Here is a 23,173-nt window from a genome sequence, read left to right on the forward strand (position 1 = left end):
CCAAATGGACTCATCACTCTTGCTATGGGCTATTACATTATTTCAGTTTTGTATTTAATTTTGTAATCCATTGGGTCTTGGATGTTATTCAGTGTAACATTAGGTTACTGCCACAAACATAAAGCACCATTCTGTTATCATAATTATTTTGAGTAATCAGCAAATAACTTCTCTCCTGATGCTATTTTTCTTTCCAAAGGAAGCTGGCCAAGACCCACAACAATAATGATATTGTTTAATGTGAGAACAAAATATAGAATGGATGTTAAACTGTGTGTTTGCAGATGCTGTCTGTTGCGCAAATGTTTAGCTCTGTATTCCATCATGTAATTCACATGATTTTTCTTTTGAAGAACATGAATCCAACAACAGATAATATATTGAAGTCTATTAATTATAGAGCTAACTGTTTTTTCTCCCTGTTTTTGCAGATGTTGACTTACTTTGCTGCATTTGAGGTATTCTTTGAAGAAAATCTGCCAAAGCTATTTGCTCACTTCAAAAAAAATAACTTAACTCCAGATATCTATCTTATTGACTGGTAAGACATTGACAGTATAATTACTAATATGCATACTAGCTTATAGCTCCATGTCTTATTCTTGACATAAGCTGGCGTGGTTTGGGCTGTTGCAGTATTCTGTTGTTAAGATAAAAGCTTTAGCTTGTGTTCAGAATTTGTCAATCCACATCATTCCCACAGACTTACAGAATCATAGAATCAGAGAATGGTTTGGGTTGGAAGGGACCTTAAAGCCCACCCAATTTCATCCCCCTGCCGTGGGCAGGGACACCTCCCAGGGCTGTAAGTTGCAAAGAAAACAAGCACCTAGGCTTTTGGAAGGATCAGCAATGACTCTTGGGAAGCATTCTACTTGTATGTTCAGTGGTCTCACATCCTCTTTAGAGGGTCCCAGCACAGATTGGTTTTAATTACTACAGCTATTCCACTCAGTAGACAAGGAATTTGGTGAAATTCCTCTTCTTTTTAGCTCTATTGTAATTACAGCCTTACAGATGAAAAAGACACAGGTCTTATTTGCAGACCTGTCAAATTTCATCGTGATATTAGGTACTCCAAATTGAGTATTTGCATTTGTGCCTATCAGGCTTGGGTTTGGAGGCAGCTAAAATGTCTCTTCTCAGCAAGCAATAGTTTGTTGTCAATTTCAGGAAGATATGAAATCTTTTTTTGTGCAAACTGGCTTGCCTTTAAATTGTTGACAGCTTCTTCTGTTGTCAAGTGTTTGACTAAATACTTTCAGTAAAAGACAAAATTCCCAGTAGCAGCAGTTTTTTTTTTTTTTTCTGAGATTGATAAGTTGATATTTCAGAAAATGTTTTTGACTGTTAATCCATTTCTGTCAGAACCAAGCTCTCAATGTCCCTGTGATCTTTCAGAGCTTGTTGTTAGCACTGATCATGTTTCTGATCCATTGAACAGAAATCCCTTTGGAGTTGTTCTGTCCAGTTGCACAGCTCGAAGTTTCACTAGGTGAGCTTTCTCAGTATCGTGGAGTGCCTGAGATCACCTGGTCCGAACCCAGTGCTGAAAGCAGCGTCAGCTATAGGAGGTTACTCAGGACCTTGGCTACTAGGGTTTTGAATATATTCAAGGATGGAGACTCGGGCAACCTGTTCCAGTGTTAACCACTGTCACAGTGAAGTTTTTCTTTTCTCATGTTTAAATAGAACTTCCTTGGTCTCAATTTGTGCCTATTGGCTCTTGCCCTTTAACAGGATGTGACTGTGAAGAGTCTGTCTCAATCTTCTTTACTCCCTCCTGTTGAATATTTTTACACCTTGCAAGCCATCTCCCTTCACGGCTGAACAGACCCAGCTCTCTCAGCCTCTCCCCGTTTATCAGATGCTCCGAGCCTTTAATGACATTTGTGGCAAGCTGGACTTGTGCCAGCGTGTCTGTGTCCCTTGTGTTGAGAAGCCTTGAGCTGGCCTCACCAGTGCTGACAAGAGAGGAGAGGTCGCCTGCGTTGGCCTGCTGGCAGTGCTGTTCCTGCTGCAGCCCCGGGGGTTGGCATTGTGTGTCCCCAAGGCACGTTACCAGCTCATGCTTAACTTCTTGTCCGCCAGGATCTCCAGGTCCTTTTCTTCAAAGCTGCTTTGCAGCCTGTTGGCTTCACATGCATTTTAGTGCCTGGGCTTTTTTTTTTTTTTTTTTTCCTGCCCAGCTGCAAGATTTGGCATTTCCCTTTGTCAAACTTCACAAAACTCATTTCTCATTTCATGAGACTCAGCTCATTTCTCTCATTTCTCCAGTGTGTTCCTCTAGAGCAGTGGATTAACCACCATTCCCAGTTTTGTACCACCTGCAAACTTGCTGAGCGTGGAGTCTGACCCATCATCTATGTCTGTAATTAAATTACGTGAAAGTATTGGCTGAGTATCAAACCCCGGAGTACTGTAGCAGTGTTCTGGCTTGAAATTTTAGTTTGTGCCACTGATTAATAACTTTCTGAGCTTGGCAGTTCAGCCAATTTTGAGTCCATCTCACTCTTCATTTACCTAGTCCATACTTCATCAGTTCATCAGTCAGGATTTTATGGGAGACAGTGGTGAAAATCATGCTAGAATCGAGATGAACAGTATCCACTCCTCATCTACCAAGCCAGTCATCTCATCATAGAAGCCTGTCAGGTTTTTCAGGCAGTATTTTGCCTTCAGAAATCCATACTGACTTCTCCCAATCATCTTTTTGCCCTTGATAAGGTCGCCTAGTCCTCAGGAACCTCTCCAAGTCACCGTGATCTTTTTAAGTATCATTGAGGGCGGCCTCACAATGACACCAGACAGCTTCCTTGGCACTCACGGATTTCTCACCAGGGCCCATGTGTGTGCCCAGTTTGTTTAAGTGTTCTAAACCGAACCCCCTCTGCCCAGGGTAGAGTTTCCTTGCTCCAGACTTTCCCACTGCTCTGAAGGACCCGGGATTCCTGAAGGCAAGTCTTCTCAGTAGAGACTGAGGTGAAGGCAGCCTTCTGCATGTCCCACTTCACCAGCTTCCCTGTCCTGTTAGCAGCAGGCCCGTGTTTTCCCTAATCTTTTTTTCAGCTGATGTACCTGTATAGAGCCCTTCTAGTTGTCCTTAACAGCCACAGCCAGGTTTAACTCCAGCTGGGCTTTGGTCTTCCTAATCTCTTCTGTGCGTGCTCAGACAGTGTCTCTGTATTCCTCCGGCGACATCTTCCCCTCCTTATTCTTTTTGTATGCTTTTGTCAGGAGCTCCTTGTTCATCCATACAGGCTTCCTGCTGCCTTTGAGTTCCTTTCATGTGCACATGCCTCTTGCACAGAGCGTACTGTTGCATGGGTTTTGTTTGACTTTGCTGTTACACTGGGATTACATTTTAATGCAACGTGAGTAGGGGAGTGAGGAGGAGTGTGATGGATAGGCTCATTTCTCCCAGCATCTATAAATGCTATCAGAACGTTTTCTATGACTGAAGGCTGAGAATATAAACTGAACTGGATTTCTTTACTGCACAGCAGGAAAATGCCAGAAAAATGCTGGAATAGGATAGAAGGAAAGGAAGAGGGCAGGGGTTGGTATATCCAATGACAAGAGGAAAGATGTTGAAACAATATTAAACCTCAGGAATGAGGACTACTTAGAGTAGTCCTGTCCAGTCCTATACTAAATTTCTGCACATTTGTCTTGAGCTAGTCAGCTTGTCCAACCATGTCTTTAGTCTTGTTAGGCAGTGGGGTTGGTGTTCAGCTGTGTGAGATTTTGGTATGATATTTAAATGCATGTGTGTATGTGTATGTATGTATTTATACCTATAAATATGTCTGAATATATATACCCTATCCTTTGAAAATCCTTTGATCCCATAGGAAGCAGATTTAGATCTTTTTAATAGCTGCTGGAAATTAATGAGAATTGGAATTTATCTCTGCTGTCCCTCCATTATAGTTAGTAGGGAACTAGCCAGGAAGTAATATAGGAAAGATGTAAGGGAAAATGGGGAAAATGGTCACTGTCTTTGCAAGTGAGTAAGTATTAAAGCAAAGGACTTTTTAAAATTTTGCTTCTAATGTTGCCTGTGGCTCCTGAGTGACTGCCGGTTTGACAGGGAATTTGCTGTAATATTGATAGTACTCTGTGAAAAACAAAGCTGTTTGTGGAAAGAAAGAAATTTCAGTTATGTTTCATTCGAGGAAGAATACGGGGAAGCCTTGCTTGTGCAACTCCACGCCCAGTGAATTCTCCCAGACAGACAGACCTCCTGGTTGTGGGTAAAAATCTCAGAGAAGCAGCCTTGCCCTGACAACATCACTTTTATTTAAATGCATGTTTGCTCTGAGCTCCAGAGGGACGCCTGCGGCTATTCCGGTGGCTGGCATGGTTACTGTGCAGGCATGTGTGCAGCAAATCTCAGCTGGTGCCAGCTCTGGGGGGACTCCAGTAGCCAGCGCCGCGCAGCCCAGTTGCTGGGAAACCTCCTGCGATTGCAGTGGGATCGACTGGGCTCCTTTGTGCTCCTCCGCGTAGCCGGTGCCGCAGGGAACGGCGCTGAAATTGTTATGCCCAAATCATTTGTTGGAGGGATACGTGCCAAGGAAAAAGCAACACTACGCAAGTGATGTAATGCTGCTTTGGGCTTTCTTGGGGCTGGCAGGGGATTTAGGGAGTGCAGCTCCCCTGCCAGTTCACTGCCTTCTATGACAGCAGGACGTCAAGGGCATAAGAATTTAATTAAAAGGTACAGCAGAATGATTATCAGCGGCTACCTGCCACAAGTAAGGCATCTCTTTCAAAAAGGACCCATGTGCTTTGGGCTCAAATTCCAACTGCTGTTTCTCCTAGTCAAAATTCAAAAGCTAGACTTGCTTTTACTTTTTTTTTTGAAGAATATAAAGAGAATCGAGTATGCAAGGGCTGTAAAGAGCAACGTGCAGTCAGGTTCACACAAAACAGAGAGGAAATAGTGTGTGAATAGCCCGGTTTTGGCCACTCAGCTGATAGACCACAGGCTCTTCTGAGCAGAGCAGAATGTGGCTTTACAAAGGACACACATGGTCTATTTATGGCTTGCTGCTAATATACAAATACCTCTTCATTCCCACTCAGAAAAATGATTTGGGCAATAATTACAGCCCAGGGCTTTGTTTGTACCGCTGGCTAACCCAGTGGTTCTTTAATATTGCATTGACTGTGATTGTGCTCTGCGAACACGAACTTTCTGTTGACACCCTGTACTTGCTATGATAAAGGTCCCAGCCGTTTTGTTTGTGTGGATGTTTGTAGTGAGCACGTCCAGTGAAATATTTATAGGCTTGCTGTCTGTCACAACAGGAAAAACGTAATCTGTGTCATGCCAGTAACAGCTCACCCCCAAAAAGTAAAGCTCAAGATTACAGTTTAAGTGCATGCTTCCTTTTCAAAGAAAAAATGGATCAGAAGCCTTGAAAATTCTGTCCAAAGGTTTCTCGTGACCTCCTAATTTCTTGATTTGGGGTTGTTACAGACTCCAAAAAATTAGTCTTCAGCAGAATTTACAGTGCGCTGATCCTCATGTCATCACTGCGGGTTAGAGTGAAGTCAGGTGAAGCTCTGCATTGCCGTGTAGCACACCTAGGCAAGAGAACAGGGCTTTTTGGGTGCTTCTGACTTGGTGAAATTGCCCAGAAACTAGCACAGTATTTGTACTGATGCATTTTAGAATGGAATCAAATTTATGAAGTTGCTCTGTTGCAGTCAGTTCAGCATGGTACGTAATGGTGACCTTTTCCTTACCCCTAAAAGGGGCAAAGTAAATGCTTCTGATTTCTTCAACTTCAGTAATTTTAAAATTGTACTAAATCAACTTAACACTCTTACTCCAGTAACTCTAAAGATGCTAACGAGAACGGTTCTCGTTATATAATAGTAGATGTCTATAATGCCACTGTGCAACGAAGGAAAGCACCAACTCTTAGGAAGCTGTAGTCTTTGTCTAGCAGATGTAGGGGAAATAGATAAAAAGGTAACAGGTAAAAAGTGGTGTGCCAGGATAAAGCAGAGAGGATCCAAGAGTAAATTTAAAAGCTGAATTAGTTTGGCAGTTTCCACAAATGGACTCAGAAGTTGAAGAAGTATTTTTGTGCTGTTGAAGATGAGCACAGCAATGTGCAGGATGAGAATATATTGGATCTGGTTTTCACTGGTGGTGTTGTGCCTGATTTGTCAATCCAAAATCTGGCACACCTGCCTTCAGCACTCTTGCTAACAGTATCTCATGAAGACTTTTTAATTTAAAAAAAAAAAGGGGGGAGAGGGGCTTAAAATAGAGCCTATGATGATCATGGTAACAATGCTTTCTTGGTAAGATGATGGTCATGTGCTTTCCCTGCGAGCAGCACACTAGCCAGGATTTCATGTGTCTACCTCAAAGTATGCATTCATCATAAGCAAGGCCGGGAGCAGCAGGAGCATCTATTCAGTACTCATTTTTTCCCTCTTCCATACAGATAGCAGCCAGAACCCTGCGTTTATGTTTCTTTGACACTGGCCATCTCCGTGCTTGTTAACTGCGTTGTCTGCATCTTGGACTTCAGCGAGTTGAAAGAGAGCAGCAGGCAGAAAATCACCCTGCAGTCCGTGCAGGCGCATCATGTGCAAGCGGTGTGCTAGCGCTGCTGAGAGCTGCTGCAGCTGCTTTATTGCTGCAATAAATTTCAGCTGGCTTTCAGAGCGGTAGCTCGGATGTCTAATAAAAATGTCTTTCTGGAGGAAATGTTTTAAGGGAGCAAATCCTGGATCCGTTCTTAGCAGGAATGATTCCTGCTGTTGTGTCGTTGCTTATTCTAGGGGGCCCAATCTCCATCCGCAGGGCTTGCTGCATTTAATTCCACGATGGTATTAATGAAAGTTAATTGCTTTATGAATTTCTTGCAAATTGCACTTCCGTGCAAATTATGAAGAGATCAGCGTCAAACACCTTATTTGACATGACAGCTTTTTTATGTGGGTAAATCTTTTCCTACAAAAAGCGGTGTTCTAATAAATAGATGTGACTATTTCTTCTGACAGTTAATTTTCTGCATAGTTGCGGATTTAATACACATGGGTTATTCAGGTTAGGTGTGAATCATGACAGAATAATAGCTTTTGTGAATAAAAACGGAGCAAAAATAGAGGCATTGTTGGCTTATGTTGAGGCAGAGCTAGCTGCTAGCTGAGTGTTTGCCTACCACTTGGTGACCAGGAAAGTATTCAGCTGAATTGCTTCCTATTGCACTGGTCTTTTTAAATGGAAAACCTATTGCTGTTTCCTGTGCGCCTGGGTGTATAGACGAAAAGTTGTTATTCTGCTGTGCAAGTATTCTGCAGCGAGACATTTTTATATGGGTTGTGACTGTACAAAGATGCTGAAAGTATAGACAAAGTCTGTAAGTCAGCATGTGCTCAGCCAATAACCCAGAGAAGCTGTTACCGTGCTATTCTTCTACATTCAAATGTTTGTATGTGTGTATATATACATGTTCATATATATATGTGTGCGTGTGTGTATATATATGAGTAATTGGTGGTTGTGGTTTTTTTCAGTCTAGACTCTACCACTTTCTTAATTCAGCTTTTTTGGAGAACAGAATTTTCACGATTTCCATTTGATATAAAAAAATATTGCTATGAAATGTAAAAACAGAATGAAGTGAAACAGTGCAGGATGCTAAACCTTCAATGTACCTGTCACCTGAATTTGTGCAAATGGCTTACTCTCTTATTGCTGCTTGTAAAATACAAAATTTTTCTATTTTCCTAAAGTGTGCCGATTCAGAGAAGCGTTATACTTGATGGGACATCATTCAAATAATCTGACGTAGTAAAAAGCAAATATTGCAGAAAACCTTTGATGATTAGAATTTGCTCGGAAAATTAATTGATTTATATTGTGTGTGTGTGTGTGCGTGTGAGTCTTACATCTCCATTCCATTGTATTTTTTATTTAAACCAGAATTTCTTAAATAAAAAAGGAGAGGATGGGTACGTGTATGTGAAATCTTAAGCACAAGAGAAGTACTGTTAGATTGAGCGTACCTGAAAATAAATTTTGTGTTAAAAGGTAAGGGAAGGTTGTATTTATAGCTGAGGTTTTGCTGACCTCTGCTGGAGAAGGAATTATTTGCAGTTTTAGAGAGTGCAGCAAAATGTTCTGCAGTGCATATGTGGAGAAAAATGCGGCCTGGAAACCCAGGTGATGGTGATATGCTGTAACTGTTGTGTAGTGCAATTTTGTATTGTTTCATGTGTTGCTATGCAGCAACTAATAGAAGTAATTCTGAAATACAAAGGGGATATTCATGTTTGAGAAGCGTCAAACTTGCTAGTGAGCAGTCTGTACTTTTCTGAGCATCTGAGACGTTTTTCTTGTCCAGTAACTGTGAAAATTTTGCTCTGTTTTTCAGGATATTCACGTTGTACAGCAAATCTTTGCCACTAGACTTGGCTTGTCGTGTCTGGGACGTGTTCTGCCGCGATGGAGAAGAGTTCTTATTTCGTACAGCCCTGGGAATATTAAAACTTTTTGAAGATATTTTGACCAAAATGGACTTCATTCATATAGCTCAGTTTTTAACAAAGCTACCAGAGGACTTACCTTCAGAAGAATTCTTTACATCTATTGCTGCCATTCAGATGCAAAGTAGAAACAAAAAGTGGGCTCAGGTAAAGAGGATGTTGTCTTGGATTGTCAGATGAATGTATGGTGCTCATGAAGAACATTTTACACCTAGTGTTTGATTTTGTGGGTAGGTGGGACTGCATAGCTTGCTCTGTGTGTTTAGTGTGTGTTCAGGTGAGTGGATTGCCTGAGGTTTTTGTTCCTGGTTCAGATGGTTCATTTTCTTTGAACATGTCCTGTGTGGATGACCATCACATACCAAATAAATTCTCAGCCTACTGCTGCTTCAGATCTTTGCAGAGATGGGGAGATAGGAGTCTTATTCTGCCAAATACCCCCAGGTAACCAGCTTTCAGCTGTTTTCTGCCAGTGCTTTTCAGTCTGTGATAACTAAAGGTTTAGTGGTGATCATCACAACAGGACAAAGACTTCAGAAATAATTTAGCCCTAGCAAGCCCTCAGTCTTCTTATCAGCTTCATTCTGACTACACTGGAATTTACCAGATTGTTTTTGCTTGCTGTGGCAAACTGAAGAAAAACTGCTGCTGAACTGTGGAGCAAATAGATGTCAAAGTGAACTGGCTCACTGTAGGGTCGGTATTGGCTGACATCTTACCTACCTTGTTGACTCCTGCACCAGCTGCCTTTCTTCACCAGCTAATTCCATTAATGAGCAATTTTCTATCAGGAAAGCCTCTTCACTCTCTAGCCATCGTTTTCCAAGCCAGAAGTGGGTAGGAGCTGACTGGGATGGCCTTTTACCTTTTTTCGGTCTTAAGAGTTCACCCGGATGAGTTTGGACTCAGAAGCCTGAACTTTGCTTTTCTAGGACAGGCTTTTGGTAGGGTGTGACTTGGCTGCAGAGGTGGACTCGGAGCAGTAGTGTGGGGCAGTGCTGGGGCCTGTGGCAACACACACCCACCCGGGGTGTTGGAGAGGTGAGGCTGCAGTTGCTGTGCTCCCTGGTTAGGTAATTATTTTTGATTACACGTATTTTGGTAGAAGTTAAATACTTTGCTGTAGTACCCATTTGTGGTTTCTGTTTTTTTGTTTTGTTTTGTTTTGTTGTTTTTTTAGGGAAATAACTTTTCAAATTAGCAAAACGAATGTCGAATGTGATGGATGTTGTACTTCAGGGTTAAACTCTAGGCAGACTGACTGACCAGGGGCACTAGTTTGCAGAGGATGCCAAATGTTCTTTGAGCTTAAAAAAGTGGGGTTGCCCCATCTCAGCATCATCTCGTTTGGTTACAGTAACTGTCCTGCATAAACAAGCAGCGTAACTTGAGCTGCTGCTGCTTTGTTAGGAGTGTATTTGAGTGTGTAGAGCTAGGAAGTCAAATTCAGACTCAGGTCTCAGCAGTAGGTATACTTGAACCTCAAAAAAGCACTGAACCATGCACCTTGCTGTACTCCGGTTATTCTGGTGTTGGTATCCTGCGTGTCACGTTCTGGGATGATGCTGTCCAGAGATTACATTTGTAGGACCTCATCTGAAATGTTTCAGGCTGCTTATTAATCCTGCTTCCCTTGTCAGACAGGCTGGTGGTGTTTTCCATCTCACTCCATTTTCTTTTGGTCATTCTAACAGCGTGATCAGGAAACTAAAGACTGAAGGAGACCGGCTGAATGATGACCAGGGCATGTCTGGTAACAAGGAGTGTGGGTGTTAACAGGAAGCCTGCAAGTTCTGGTTTTCTTCTGGAGTTGCAACAAGGATCTCCAGGTTCTTGTGCCAGTACAGCCTTAGTCTGAACTGTGAGCAGCAGTCATACTCGTGGCTTTGGCATCAGGTGTGGAGAAACAGCTTAGGCTATTGGCTTAGTGTTTCTGGAATTTGTGCTTTGATTTTAGCTCCATCAAGTTTTCCAAATAACTAAGGAATCCGAGCTTTCTGTCAGCTGGCTTAAGGTCTATGTAAAATGCTTTTCTGGATCAGTATTTTGGTTTCACTCTCAGACTCCTTAAAAAGTTTTGTTTTTTTTTCCATGAAGAACATTGTTCCTATGGCACTTCGAAGTCTCAGTAAGCTCATTTGATGGAGTAGCTGTTGATTTATTCAGAATATCTTTGAGCAGGACCTTGCTGAAATCTCTCCAGTTCTGGAAGCTGTCAAACAGCCCGCCAGCAGCAGCTCCGTTCGTGCCTCTGTTGAACACCTGTTGCAGCAGCTCGGATGCTTTTGCTTTGAAATGCAGGCAGTGTTATGGAATTGCTCTGAGTGATTTACACCTACTTGCTGTTAATTCTGACGATGCAGAAGTTTGTTTGAAATTGGTCAGAGTTGCTTGCCTGTAGCTGCAGTTCTTTGAGAGGAAATGTCCTGAAGTACATCGGTTCCCGGGCAGATCCTGGGGCTGCCGCTGTGCTGCAGGGGGGAGTAACCAGAGGGCAGGGAGCTCATGCTGCTTGAGCAGCACGAGGAACTGGTGGCAGTGTGCTGTTTGCAAGTCATGAGGGCTAACAAAATTGTGCATCGGCTAATAGGAAATAAAAGTTTTCGATCTGAATGCAAATGGTGATTTTTTGCTTCAGAAAATCACAGAAGCAGACGTGGGGACAGCAACGTGCTCTAGGCGAGCACCAGTCAGTGCTATGGGAATTCCAAACAGGCTGCCCAGTTGCTGTGGTTTCAGACAGTTCATTTATCCTGAGAATTTATAAATTCCCCTCAGGCAGCTTCTTTTGGTAGTGGTACACTTGTGTAGTCTGGGTAAAAATCCCACATCCAGGCTTCAAGAGTGTGTGTGTGTGTTGGGGAGAGATTGAACCATCATTAAATCCATTCATATTTCCCATGGCACAAGGATGGTCTTCAGCAGAGAGGTTCTCAGCTTTGAGAACCTGTAACTAGATTTAACAGCTAAAATAGTATTGCTCAGGGGTAATGAAATCAGAAAGTCTTTGGACAGGGATTTATTTGTAAACCTAATACATTTTTTCTCTCTCATTCCCTGAAATGTCTAGATACTGGCTGCTCTGCAGAAGGATAACCGGGAAATGGAAAAAGGAAGCCCTTCACTCAAACGTTAACTCCGGCTGCCTCCAGGAACTCAGAGGAAAAGATGGAAAGTGGCAAAAGTATTGCATAGTGTTTTGACACGTGTGAGCCTGCAAATCAAAGTGTTACTTCAGTTCTTTTTCAGTAGTAGGATAGCCTTAAAGGGGAGAGAGGAAGAGAGGAGAGAAAAAAAAAAGGAGGTGGGAGGTTAAAACCTTTGTAAGTGAAACCTAGGCTTAGCCTTAAACTTTTAGCAGAGTGAGCGTTTGCAGTGGACAGCGATACACATCAGGTGTCTGATGAGGGCAGTAAAACTAAGCACCATTAAGGTTTCTTTCCTTTTTTTCACTGATATTTTAAAATACCGGGCATTCAGCACTGTCGGTTGCTTTGAAAGCTGTTCCCTAGTTTTGTTGTTAGGCAGGATGTTTCCCATACCCCTCACAGGAGCTGGATCTGGGTTTTAAATAACTGGTGCTGGAATTTATACTTAAACGATGTAAGGACCATTTCTTTAGAAATGCTTCTGTTTTTATAGGCTGTAGGTCCCATTTACCAAAGAGATCGTGTAGACATAGAACTACATTCCATTCTTTAAGGAAAAACGTTAAGTTAACTTGGAAAAGAAGTCATGCTAGCAGTGTAAAACCAATTATTCTTCAAGATGCCTTGGAAATCCGTGTTCCAATCTGGATGCACATGGAAAACGTTCCATTTTTCCAGCTAGATCCCAAACTCACCAGGTGTGGGTCTAGCATGGAGCTGGCATTATTTCCCAATTGTACTGTCTTGCCTCTGTTGAAACATGAGGGCACATACTAGTAACTGTATGCTTCCATGTCTCCCTCCTCTGGGCAGTGCTGCTCCAGGGTGTTCCTGCCTACCAGCTACTTACTCCTGTGCCATTTGGCCAACTGATAAAACCGTGGGCTGGGCAGATGAGAGGTAGTTGAAAGGAATTTTTATGGGTACTTGAAACCCAGCTCTGCTCGCTGGCAAAACCGAAAAGGAAGGGCACAGGGGAGGAGTTCGATAAGCCAACACTGCTGCTGAAAAGAAAAGCTTACAGGGAATCTCTTGAGGTTGCTGCTGCCGTAGTGGAAAAGCGTAAATGGAGCTGAACTTGATGTGGTAATGAGTAGAAATTTATTGGGGAACGTGTCAGACAAATGCTGTTGGGACAGGTACAGGCTGTCATTTCCTAGCGTTGAAGCCAGCCTCGAGTAGAAGTGAGCAAGTCACAGAGAGCCAACAGCAGATGCTCAGTTGTTACTCCGCTTGGGTTCCCTCTGCATTTAGATGAATGTTGAACTGTAAATCATGAGTGCCTCTGATTTACAAGAATGTTTATAGTGTAAAATCTGTTTTATAAATAATGGCTACTATTGAAAAGGGAAACTAACCGAAGCAATATTTGTGTTAACTGTCACCGGGAATTACTAGCTCCTCCAGCTACGTGGCCATAGGCTTCCCAGTGCTTTTCAGTCTGTTTTATGCCGAGCATTTTGGCATTGTCTGAATAAAAACATGAGAATAATAGTTGCACACTGCTCAAATCAACCTAGACTGTAAGGGATGCAATCAAAAGACTCTCCTTTAGTACAACATTCTTTCTGTGAGTGGTACTTTGACTGTAACGTTAAAAAAGAGCGAAAGCAAGGTTTCTTGGTTAACTGTTTGAAGACTCCTATCACTTTGGAATACATGTAATGCAAGTGCAGCTTGCAAGTCTGTTACCTCATTGGCCTTTTTTCCTGTCCACTTCGTGTACCTGGTGTAATAGACGTGTGTATTTTTTGTTGGCCATCTGAATTTCTCCAAAAGGCTTCTTCTGGGCCATCGCTTACTGAAAACCGACATCAGGATGTTGATATGAAAGCCCGTTAATTCTCCCACAATTTGTGTAGCTCTGATCCTTTAATGAGCGGTACTTGTATGGTACATTGCTTTGACGTGCAATAGAAAGCTGGAAGGTCAGTAAGTGGTTTTATTGCTACTTTTACTACAACAAATACACCTTTTCACAAAGGGTATGAGAGGCCTAACATCCCCAACATTTGCACTATGCTTTTAAATGATTTATTAAACACAGAGACAACTCTTTCCGCAGCATACGTTTTTTAGGTGGTACTGTAACTGGCTTTGTGATTTAAGTCCTCCCTGTAACTAGGTGTGTATTTCCGTTTAAACCAAGTCTCGAAGGATGGCTCGCTTGTCTGATTAGAATATATTCTGGAGCCAGTAGGTCTGTTTTAGCCATCTGCAGCCTGTTCTCGTTTTTTTCTTCTCAGTAACATGTTGAATGTAAGAGTGGAAATGGGCATAGTTGTGGGAAAAGGCCTGCTGCAACACCTGTGCACTGTTTGTTACTTGCAAACGTAATTATTTTGTTCAGTGATTTGATCTTTCTGTTTTTAGAAGATGTATATATTTTCTAAATGATTTCTTTGTGTATATAAGGTATGTTCTTTAATGAAGAAAAGCAATGCAATAAGGAGCTTTGCACAGTTTGTTTTCAAACAAAATGCATTTGAAAAAAAAAAACCACCTGCCTGAAGATGCAATTGTTTCAACTTGTCAGTACCTTGATTTGAAAATAATGCTTGAATTTTGATAAAAACAGAGTTGAGTTGTAATGGCTTAGAATTACTTGCCACTGAGCTTTTTAAATTTCTTGCAGCATACCAAATCTCTTGATTATTAAGGAGGGTTTCTGTAATAAATTCAGGGATTGCATAAAAGATTTTGACAACTTAATTTTATTGTTTGGATGCCTGAGGGCATCTGTAACGTGATGCATGAGATTTTCTCCCATTGAACAGGTGTCCCCATCAAAGCAAACTGTTTTATGTTCTTCATGGGTTTAAGGAAAAATAAAAATGCTGCAATACATCAGAAGGCTGCAACTGTCACTGCACATGCAGCAGGTGAGAGAAAACAAACAAAACTTCAACCAGGTTAGGAATTCTGTACAACCTGCACTTTATTGTAAAGCCGTTCCACAACTCCAATCCGCAATCAATCCATTAACGTATTTCGTTCAGTACAGACTTTTATTTGGAGAGGTACCTTATAACAGCTTCTTTTGAATGTTTCAAAAACTAGAGTGACATGTAGAGAACTGTTGATACATCCCCTGTACATCATGTTCAGATTGTTTTTATGTAGTTACATGTTTTGTTTAGATACGTGTATCAAACTGGAACTTTTTCAACTGTAAATATATGGTTTTATTAAATAAAGTCATGTAAAGTTATCTTAAATCACCTGTTGTCAGCGTAATTCAGAAATTAAAACTTTCTTTGTTTTAAAAGAAGAAAACATGGTTTATTTTGTTCCATAATCACTGGGTGTCTTTGTGCTCAACTTACGGCGGTTTTGCTTTAATTCTTGCGTAAACCTAACTTCAGATATTTGAGTGGAGAAGCTTCCCATCCCTTAATTATCTGGAAAGGGGTTAAAACACCAGATAAAAATAGAACTTAGACACGAGCTGGGGAGAAACTACCTGTGCAACAAGACTGCAGGGGAACATAGTCAAAGACTTGGCTGCCACTGTTAGAGTTTCCTCTGGGAAACGCCTCTTGCTGCCTCGTACTGAAGTATCTTCCCGTTGGATTTGCTGGATTAGAACATGACATCAAAATTGCCTTATGTGAGCCTATACCAACTTGAAACTGGTAGACATTTATATTAGATACATTACAGGAACTGCATAAAATTGTTTAAAGCTAGATTTTCTTACTTGTTTTCCCAGTGCTAATTCCAATCTGCCTGAAGACAGGTAATACTGGGATTAGTAGATAAAATCTACTAATTATCTTGGCTACTTCCTCAACAGATTGTCTTCCTATGTTTTCAGGAGGAAAATGGAGAAATCTTTGATCCTTATACCTTTGGGGTGCTTTGGAAGGCCAGCATAGCAGCAGGTTATCTCTGCAGCGCAGGACTAAGAAAAAACCCTGGAGGCAGTGTGAGGATCAATGTCTTAATAGTATGTTTCAGTAGAAACCCCATCTCAGGGACATGGAATATGCTGCCAACTTCATTCGCACCTTAAATTCTTGTCTTTTCCAGATCTCAAACGTGCAGCAATGAAAAGCACCCGAGATGTACTTTCCTGCTCCTCACTCCCTTTACCTGTGTATGCTTGTTGCTTAATCTTTAGGAAGTTAAGAGAAGGTTTCCTTCCATCTCTTAAGCCAAAAGCAGGAAGAAGTTCAAGAATTTCCCTGGCAGGAATTTGTAAGTAATAAGATAAGAGTTACTTCTCTTAGAGACATGACTGCTAATCATCCACTAGTATTTATGGAAGCTGTTTCACGGAACATTAAGAGGCGACTCAACCTGGGCAATAACCAGTCTTTTCAGCAGGAGAAAAGTCCCATTACCAAACATGAGGTTATGGTGAGGGGTCATGATTTCTAATGTCTTTTTTTTCTTGATAAATGGCTGGCAGTTGCACTTGTGTCCTTTTACTATCCAGCAACAGATAGATACGCTGGCATTTTGTGAAAAGTTCCTAGTTGTGTATAGTCTGTCTTCATAAACAGGTTGTGAGCTACTAAGTTAGAGAGTACTTGACTTCTCTCTGTTTATGGAATAGTTCAGCAAAACTGTTAGGACTGTAGAAGAATATAACCAGATTGCTCGGCGTGACTGCACAAAGTAAGAAACCACTGATCTCTTTGAAGACTGCCATTTCTCTATGACAAAAAAAAGAACAAAAAAAAAGTAAGTTTCAATAGCGTAATAACCAATTATGTTCTGGCCTTTAACTAACTAGAAAGTTCAGAAAACCTAGTTCATTTAAAAGAGAAAGGAATAAGTTGTTGGGAATGTCTTCACGTGCTTATCTACTTTTATCCCCTTGCAAGTGTATTCAGTGCCCTGTGTGCTTTGTGTAAACACGTACGCAACTTCAGGACTGGGACCCGCAGCTCAAGTACAGTTTAGCAATGCTGGTCCCACAGGGTGTGATGCCAGCCTGTGGTGGGAGACCAAAAGACTCCGCTCCTCCTCTTTCCCACTGGGATGTAGCTGCTTTGCTGCAGAATTCACAGCCTTTGAAGACTTGTGTCTGGGCCTTCCATACCTAATTCTGACTAAAAAGATCTGGTCTGTCTAAGCAACGTAGAAATGGATGGAAATGAGCAATTCGCTAGGTTCAAGAATCAGGCAATAATTGGGCTGCCCATCGGCTGGTTGGTTGCAGCTCTTTCAGGAAGGAGAACGTACTCATCGCAACCCTTATATTTTACTGGCCCAAGATGTTTCTGTATTCTCTACATCATCCCCTGCCTTAGTGAAAAACGATGCTGCCCTCGCAGCAGCAAGAGCTGCAGGATGTAGCTAAGTCTTGTAGATGCTGTTTTTCATGTGTCTTGTGGGAATTTTAGGAATACGCCATTTTGAAAACAGAAGCTGCTTCCTGGAACTACAGCTGTGTGAGCTGTATACACATACATGCGTGAACATTTCTCTTCCCCTCTTTTTTCTTCAGTCTTCTGGAATTCTGACACTACAGTTGAACAGTGGAGAGGGGACAAAAATGGTGGTGGGTTCATGCTGCTCCGTATCTTGTCCCACACCATGACATGTCACACACAAGGCTGAGGGTCCATAAAAGCTGAAAGACCAAGTAAAACAAATAATAATAAAAAAAAAACACCAGAACTCTAGTTCTGAATAAGATTGATGTATATTTTTAAAGTAGTAAAAATTTCTTCTTGTACACCACCAAGACAAACTTTGCAGCCAACTGTATTTACAGAATGGGTGAGGGATTTGGTGCTTCTGCAGTGTGTTGGCTGTATGCGAGGCATGCTGGGTTTCCACAGTATGCTTCTCTGTTCAGTGCGTGGCCACATCTATGAAAAGGAACCCTTATAATTAATTATTTTTAATCCAGGACCTGCCTAGAAGGCAGGTAGGTTTAGCTTACAGATGAAGTTCATACTAAAGTGTAAGAACCATAGTGGGGGGTGGTAGAAGCAAGGTTTGAATCAGAGTGCGGTGAGTGCTCTGCTTAAACAATATTGCCATGGCCTTACAGGACCAAGCACAGGTGATTTCCCAGAAGTGTAGGCTTTGGACTGGTTTTCTTTTTAAAAAATAAGTGAATCGGTATATGGTTTCATTCAGAAATGAGTACTATAATCACTTACTACCAAGTATTGATGTCGTTCAGAAAAGTCTTTTTCAGGAGTACGTGTGTAATATCTTCCCTAGGATTTACCAAAAAGAAGTATGTTAAAAATGAGAACTACAGAGAACTCCTTGGCGTATATCTTTGCCATGCTTTCTTTGCCTAAAAAGGTAGAACTGAATTGGCTTCCCTGACTTTTTTCCTAATTTCCCTACGTGTAAGGATCAGGCCAGTGTGGTGACATTTCAGGGTTTCCAGCTGCTGACGTAACAACTCCAGGGTGTCCACCTTCTCCTCAAAGTCCCGAAGCAGCACCTCATTTCCAACCAGCCCACGTTTCTGCTGCAGTTTCAGGGTGTTTGCCCGCAGCCTGTCCCTGGCCTGTTTCTTTCTGGTGAGGAAGTCTCTCTTCTGTGACAAGAGGATGTCAATGTCCATCAGTTCAGCTTCTCTGACCTGGTTCTCAGCCTCCACAAACCGTAGTTTCTCCCTGTAATGGCTGAGAATGTGCACTGCCGTGGATACCTGTGCTTTGAGCTTCAGAATTTCACCACAGAGGTCATCAAACTTTTCAACGAGCTTCTGATTCTCTTTCTTCATGTATGCCAAGTCTGCGAAACTCTGGCCTTTTAACAGCTCTCCTTGGGCTTTCAAGACCGCTTCAAGGCTTTGGATTTCAAGCTTCACCTTGACGTTTTCCACGCGGACCTGGAGGGGCAGAAATGAAAGAATGATTTAATTTAATCCTTGTCTTGCTTGTGGTAGAAGTGCTTGGGGTTAAAGTCGGTAGTGACAAGAGGAAAGCTTCAAGGCAAGATTTTATGATTCTGTGGTGCCAATGGAAGTCAGCGCCCTAGGCGGAAGAGGACAACCCCGTCCTTTTCGGAAACTTGAGCAACCCAGGGGTGCCCAGAGGTACCCAAACTCTGGGTAAACTCTCCTCACCTCCCTCACGGCTCTCTCCTTGACCTGCTCCTTGACCAGCACGCCATCCACCACCTGCACGGCCGCCGCCCGGCCGCCCAGCCTGTTGCCGAGGGCTCGGAGGGCCAGGGCCTTTTTGCGGTGCTGGAAAGCCTCCCACTGCTCCTCGGCCCGGGCCTCGCTCTGCCGGCACGTCCCGCTGCGGGCTCTCACCCGCTGCTCGCAGGCGGCCTGGGCCCGCTGCCGCTCCTCCCGCAGCTCCCTCAGCTCCCGCAGCCTCTCCCCGTAGGCCGGCGCCTGCCGCCCGCCTCCCCCCGCCGCCGCCGGCCTCTCTCCCTTCCTGAGCCTCAGCAGCTCTCCCAGCCGCAGCTGCAGCAGGGCGCCCGCCGGCCGCAGCCGCTCCCGCTCGCTCGCCAGCCCGCGGTGCTCCTCCAGCAGCGCCGCCCGCTCCCGCTGCTCCTCCGCCGGGTCGCCGCCTTCCTCCTCCTCCTCCTCCTCCTCCGAGGGTCCCGGTGCGGCCCCGCTGGCTCCGGGGGCGGGCGGCTCTGCGGCCGCAGCGGGACCTGAGGGCTCCGCCGGCACCTCGGGGGTGCCGGGGGCGGGCTCCGGGACCGGCCCCGGCGGCTCCTCGGGTCCCGGCTCCGGCGGCTCCGTGGGTCCTGGCTCTTCGGGTCCCGGCCCCTTTAGCCCCGGCCCCGGTGATTCCTCCGGCCCCGGCTCCTCGGGCACCGGCTCCTCCGCTCCCGGCCCCTCCACCCCCGGCGTGTCCCCGTGCCCCATCCCCGCCGCCATGCCGGCCTCCCCCTGGCTTCCCCCGTCGCTATGGCAACGCCTCAGAGCCCCTCCCTTCACCCCTTACCCCCCGAAGCCCCGCCCCTTTCCTTTACCAACCACTCAGCAGTGGGGTCGCTCGGCGCCCCCTCTCCGATTGGCCTCCGCGCGGGCGGTCGCCTTCCCCTCCGCCAATCGGCGCCTGCCTCTCTCCTTACCCCCGCGGCCCTTAGCGGTGGGAGAGCTCCTCCGCGATTGGCTGCGGCGCGGCGGGGAGGGGGGGGGGGAGGAAGGCGGGCGGGGCGAGGCGCGCGCGCGGCTGGGCGGGGGGAAGAGGAGGAGGAGGAGGAGGAGGAGGAGGAGGAAGGCGGGGGGGAGGGGGGGGTAAGATGGCGGAGCTGGGCAAGAAGTACTGCGTGTACTGCCTGGCCGAGGTGAGCTCCCTGCGCTTCCGCTGCACCGAGTGCGCCGACATCGAGCTGTGCCCCGAGTGCTTCGCCGCCGGCGCCGAGATCGGGCCGCACCGGCGATGGCACGGCTACCAGCTGGTGGACGGCGGCCGCTTCACGCTGTGGGGCGCCGAGGCGGAGGGCGGCTGGAGCAGCCGCGAGGAGCAGCTGCTGCTGGACGCCATCGAGCAGTTCGGCTTCGGCAACTGGGTAAGGGCACGGCCGGCCCCGGGCAGGCCGCGCTCGGCCCCGCGCCCGCCTCAGGGGGTGGCTGGGGGCGGGTAACGGGCAGAGGGGGCGGCCTCGGGGGGAGCGGGTGGGCGCTGGGTGGGTTGTGCGGGGGGTGGGGGGGCACCGGCCCGGGGGGTGTTCGGGGAGGGGTTGGATGTGGTGCCTGGGGACACGGTGGTGCTGGGGGTGGACCAGGTGGTCCTGGAGGGTGTTTGCAACCTTCACCATTCCATAACTTCGTGATTCTGTGACGCTTTTTGAAACTCCTAAGGGCTATGATAACTGGCTCATGTAATAACAAACTAACTAGAAAAATGCCATGTTTCTTATTTCTATATTGCTTTGAAAGTACTCTGGGCGCGCTATAAACGAACAGCCCCCAACGAGGCAGTGGGCTCAGCACTCACTGGTACCTTGCAGGCACTGCACGGTGGCAGCAAGGCGACTTCCCAGGAGAGCAGCGGATGCCCAGCAGTTACCACACGGATCCAGTGCCCGGGCAGTGCTCCTCTAACCAGAGGCAGACCCGAGGCAGCTTCCCGTGCTGATGTTCGTTGTGGCCTCGCACATTCCTGATGCTTGTGTCATGGCTTGCATCCCTTGTGCACTTGTAAATGCTTTCCTGGACCTAAAGTACTCACCTGGACCTAAACACGTGGCAGCGTGTCTCATTTCAGTACTGCCACAACAGTCAGGGTATTGAGGGTTGGTTTTTGAGGGAGGGGGAAGAAGGAGTGCGTGTTATACCTGGGGTGTAACAGGTATCACATCACTGCTCCTCCTCGTCTCCCTGCAGGAGGACATGGCTGCGCACGTGGGAGCCTCCCGCACGCCGCAGGAGGTGATGGAACACTACGTCAGCATGTACATCCACGGCAACCTGGGCAAGGCCTGCATCCCCGACACCATCCCCAACCGAGTGACAGACCACACGTGCCCGAGCGGCGGCCCGCTTTCTCCGAGCTTGACCACGCCGCTCCCGCCGCTGGATATTTCGGTGGCCGAGCAGCAGCAGCTGGGCTACATGCCGCTTCGGGACGACTACGAGATCGAGTACGATCAGGATGCCGAGACTCTGATCAGCGGCCTCTCGGTGAACTATGACGACGACGACGTGGAAATAGAGCTCAAACGAGCCCACGTAGACATGTACGTGAGGAAACTCAAGGAGAGGCAGCGGCGGAAGAACATTGCACGAGACTATAACTTGGTGCCCGCCTTCCTGGGGAAGGATAAAAAGGACAAGGAGAAAACGCCCAAACGAAAGATCACAAAAGAAGAGAAGGAGCTGAGGCTGAAGCTGAGGCCCCTGTACCAGTTTATGTCCTGTAAGGAGTTTGAGGACTTCTTTGAGAACATGCACAAGGAGAGAATACTTCGAGCGAAGATTCGGGAACTGCAGCGGTATCGCCGCAATGGAATCACCAAAATGGAGGAGTCGGCAGAGTACGAGGCAGCCAGGCACAAACGGGAAAAGAGGAAGGAGAACAAAAACATAGCCAGTTCCAAGAGGGGGAAGGAAGACGGTAAAGAAGGTGAATTTGCTGCCATTGAAAACCTGCCTGGCTTTGAACTCTTATCGGACAGGGAAAAAGTGCTCTGCAGCTCTCTAAACTTGAGTCCTGCGCGTTACGTGACTGTGAAAACCATCATCATTAAAGACCATCTTCAAAAAAGACAAGGAATCCCTTCAAAGAGCCGCCTTCCCAGTTACTTAGATAAGGTACTGAAGAAAAGGATTTTAAACTTTCTAACAGAAAGCGGGTGGATATCCCGAGATGCTTCATGAAACTCTTCCGAGAAATCGCGTCAGAGGCCCCGTTGCAGCCTCAAGGACTCCGTTATTTTTTTCCTGCCCTCCCCAAAGATACAGAAATTTTCTCATTCAAAACAGGCAAAAAAAAAAAAAAAAAAAAAAGGCAAAAAAATCCATAATGTTCATGGTCCATTGTTGAAGTAGACTTTTGCTTTGGATCATGAGAAATGCTTACTCGTGACACTTCTCAGTTAGATTTCGTTACTCGTTAGAGTGCTTTGCTTTGGGTACATCGTTAGAACAGATCTCTTCCATGGGAGCTCACTCAAGTCCGATGGTCCCAGGGTAGACCTGTTACTGTTGGACAAACGAGTGTCAGTGTAGTCCTTGCTTTTTTATTTTTTTTGAAGGTGGGAGATGGTTTCCAGCAAATGAAATTGTTTTCTCCACATTGTTTTTGGCATAATGCTGGCAAAGCGGAACTTAGGAAAGTCCTAGGCTCTCAGGCACGGTGAGCAGGGATCTGTGTGACTGCTGTGAAGCTGTCAGAGCGTTCTCCTTAGTAACTACACTGGGGTGGTGGGACGGGGGGCGAGAGGCTCTGCAGGGAATAGGGCAGGGATGAGCCATGCTGGGGGGCGGGAAGGAAGGACGGCGGTAGGTGAGGTGCCTTCGGGTGCTTGTGCTGTGGGAAGGGTTGCGGGAGAGCTGCCTTTGCGCCCAGCTGCTCTGGCTGTAGGTTTGGCGTGAATTGTTGCCGAAACACCCCACGGAAAGCTTCAGTGCTACGTGGCAAAGCTGCAGGAGTGCGAGGCAGCTGTGGTGGTGCTCTGCTCTGGGGTCAGCACCGCTGCAAAGTGTTGGGTTCTGGCCAGAAAGGTGGTGCAGGTGAGCATGCAGGTAACTGGCTCACAGCTTTTGGGATCCTCGGGCAGCAAAAATCACTGTTAGCTCCTGCTGGGGGAGCCTCCTCCTTTGGTGCCTGGGGTTTCTGAGCACAGGTGGGCTGAGGATGCGTAGCTGCCTCCTGGGTTTGGTCAGGAGCTACCTTCTCAAGCTCCTAGTGACCCCCAAGATTGGTTTTTAGAAACAAAACTAAGTGATTTAGATCAAAACACACAGCTGCTGTGCTCCTGAAGCACAGAAGTGTAACTCGAGCCATTCCAGGCCTCTCATTGCACACACTGTGAAATGCACTGGGCTAAACGTGCTGAGGTTAAAAGCGTCGATGTGCGGCTGGCAGAGCGGTGGTGTCAGCGTGCCGCAGAGG

General features: G+C 45.6%; 3 protein-coding genes across 4 annotated transcripts in view; 2 read left to right on the forward strand and 1 right to left on the reverse strand.

The window, feature by feature from the left end:
• TBC1D14 (TBC1 domain family member 14) overlaps nucleotides 1–14,831 on the forward strand; it is a 64,616-nt gene extending 49,785 nt beyond the window's left edge. For both annotated transcript variants that reach the window (XM_084285885.1, XM_084285886.1), the window contains 3 exons: nucleotides 432–541; nucleotides 8,409–8,667; nucleotides 11,591–14,831. In XM_084285885.1, coding sequence (XP_084142011.1) covers nucleotides 432–541; nucleotides 8,409–8,667; nucleotides 11,591–11,656 — 435 coding nt within the window. In that variant the 3' untranslated portion in view covers nucleotides 11,657–14,831. The remainder of the gene's footprint in view (nucleotides 1–431; nucleotides 542–8,408; nucleotides 8,668–11,590) is intronic.
• A 3,103-nt stretch (nucleotides 14,832–17,934) lies between these two features.
• CFAP184 (cilia and flagella associated protein 184) lies at nucleotides 17,935–19,488 on the reverse strand (the record flags this gene model as incomplete). Its single annotated transcript, XM_084286539.1, has 2 exons — nucleotides 17,935–18,480; nucleotides 18,718–19,488. The coding sequence occupies 2 exons, from the start codon at nucleotides 19,486–19,488 to the stop codon at nucleotides 17,935–17,937; spliced, it is 1,317 nt and encodes a 438-aa protein (XP_084142665.1).
• Nucleotides 19,489–19,847: 359 nt separating this feature from the next.
• Nucleotides 19,848–22,415, forward strand: TADA2B (transcriptional adaptor 2B). Its single transcript, XM_084286471.1, has 2 exons — nucleotides 19,848–20,126; nucleotides 20,944–22,415. The coding sequence occupies exons 1-2, from the start codon at nucleotides 19,857–19,859 to the stop codon at nucleotides 21,934–21,936; spliced, it is 1,263 nt and encodes a 420-aa protein (XP_084142597.1). The 5' UTR covers nucleotides 19,848–19,856; the 3' UTR covers nucleotides 21,937–22,415.
• Nucleotides 22,416–23,173: the final 758 nt, after the last annotated feature.

This window comes from Netta rufina, assembly GCF_964035555.1.
Source record: "Netta rufina genome assembly, chromosome: 4".
NCBI lineage: Eukaryota > Metazoa > Chordata > Aves > Anseriformes > Anatidae > Netta > Netta rufina.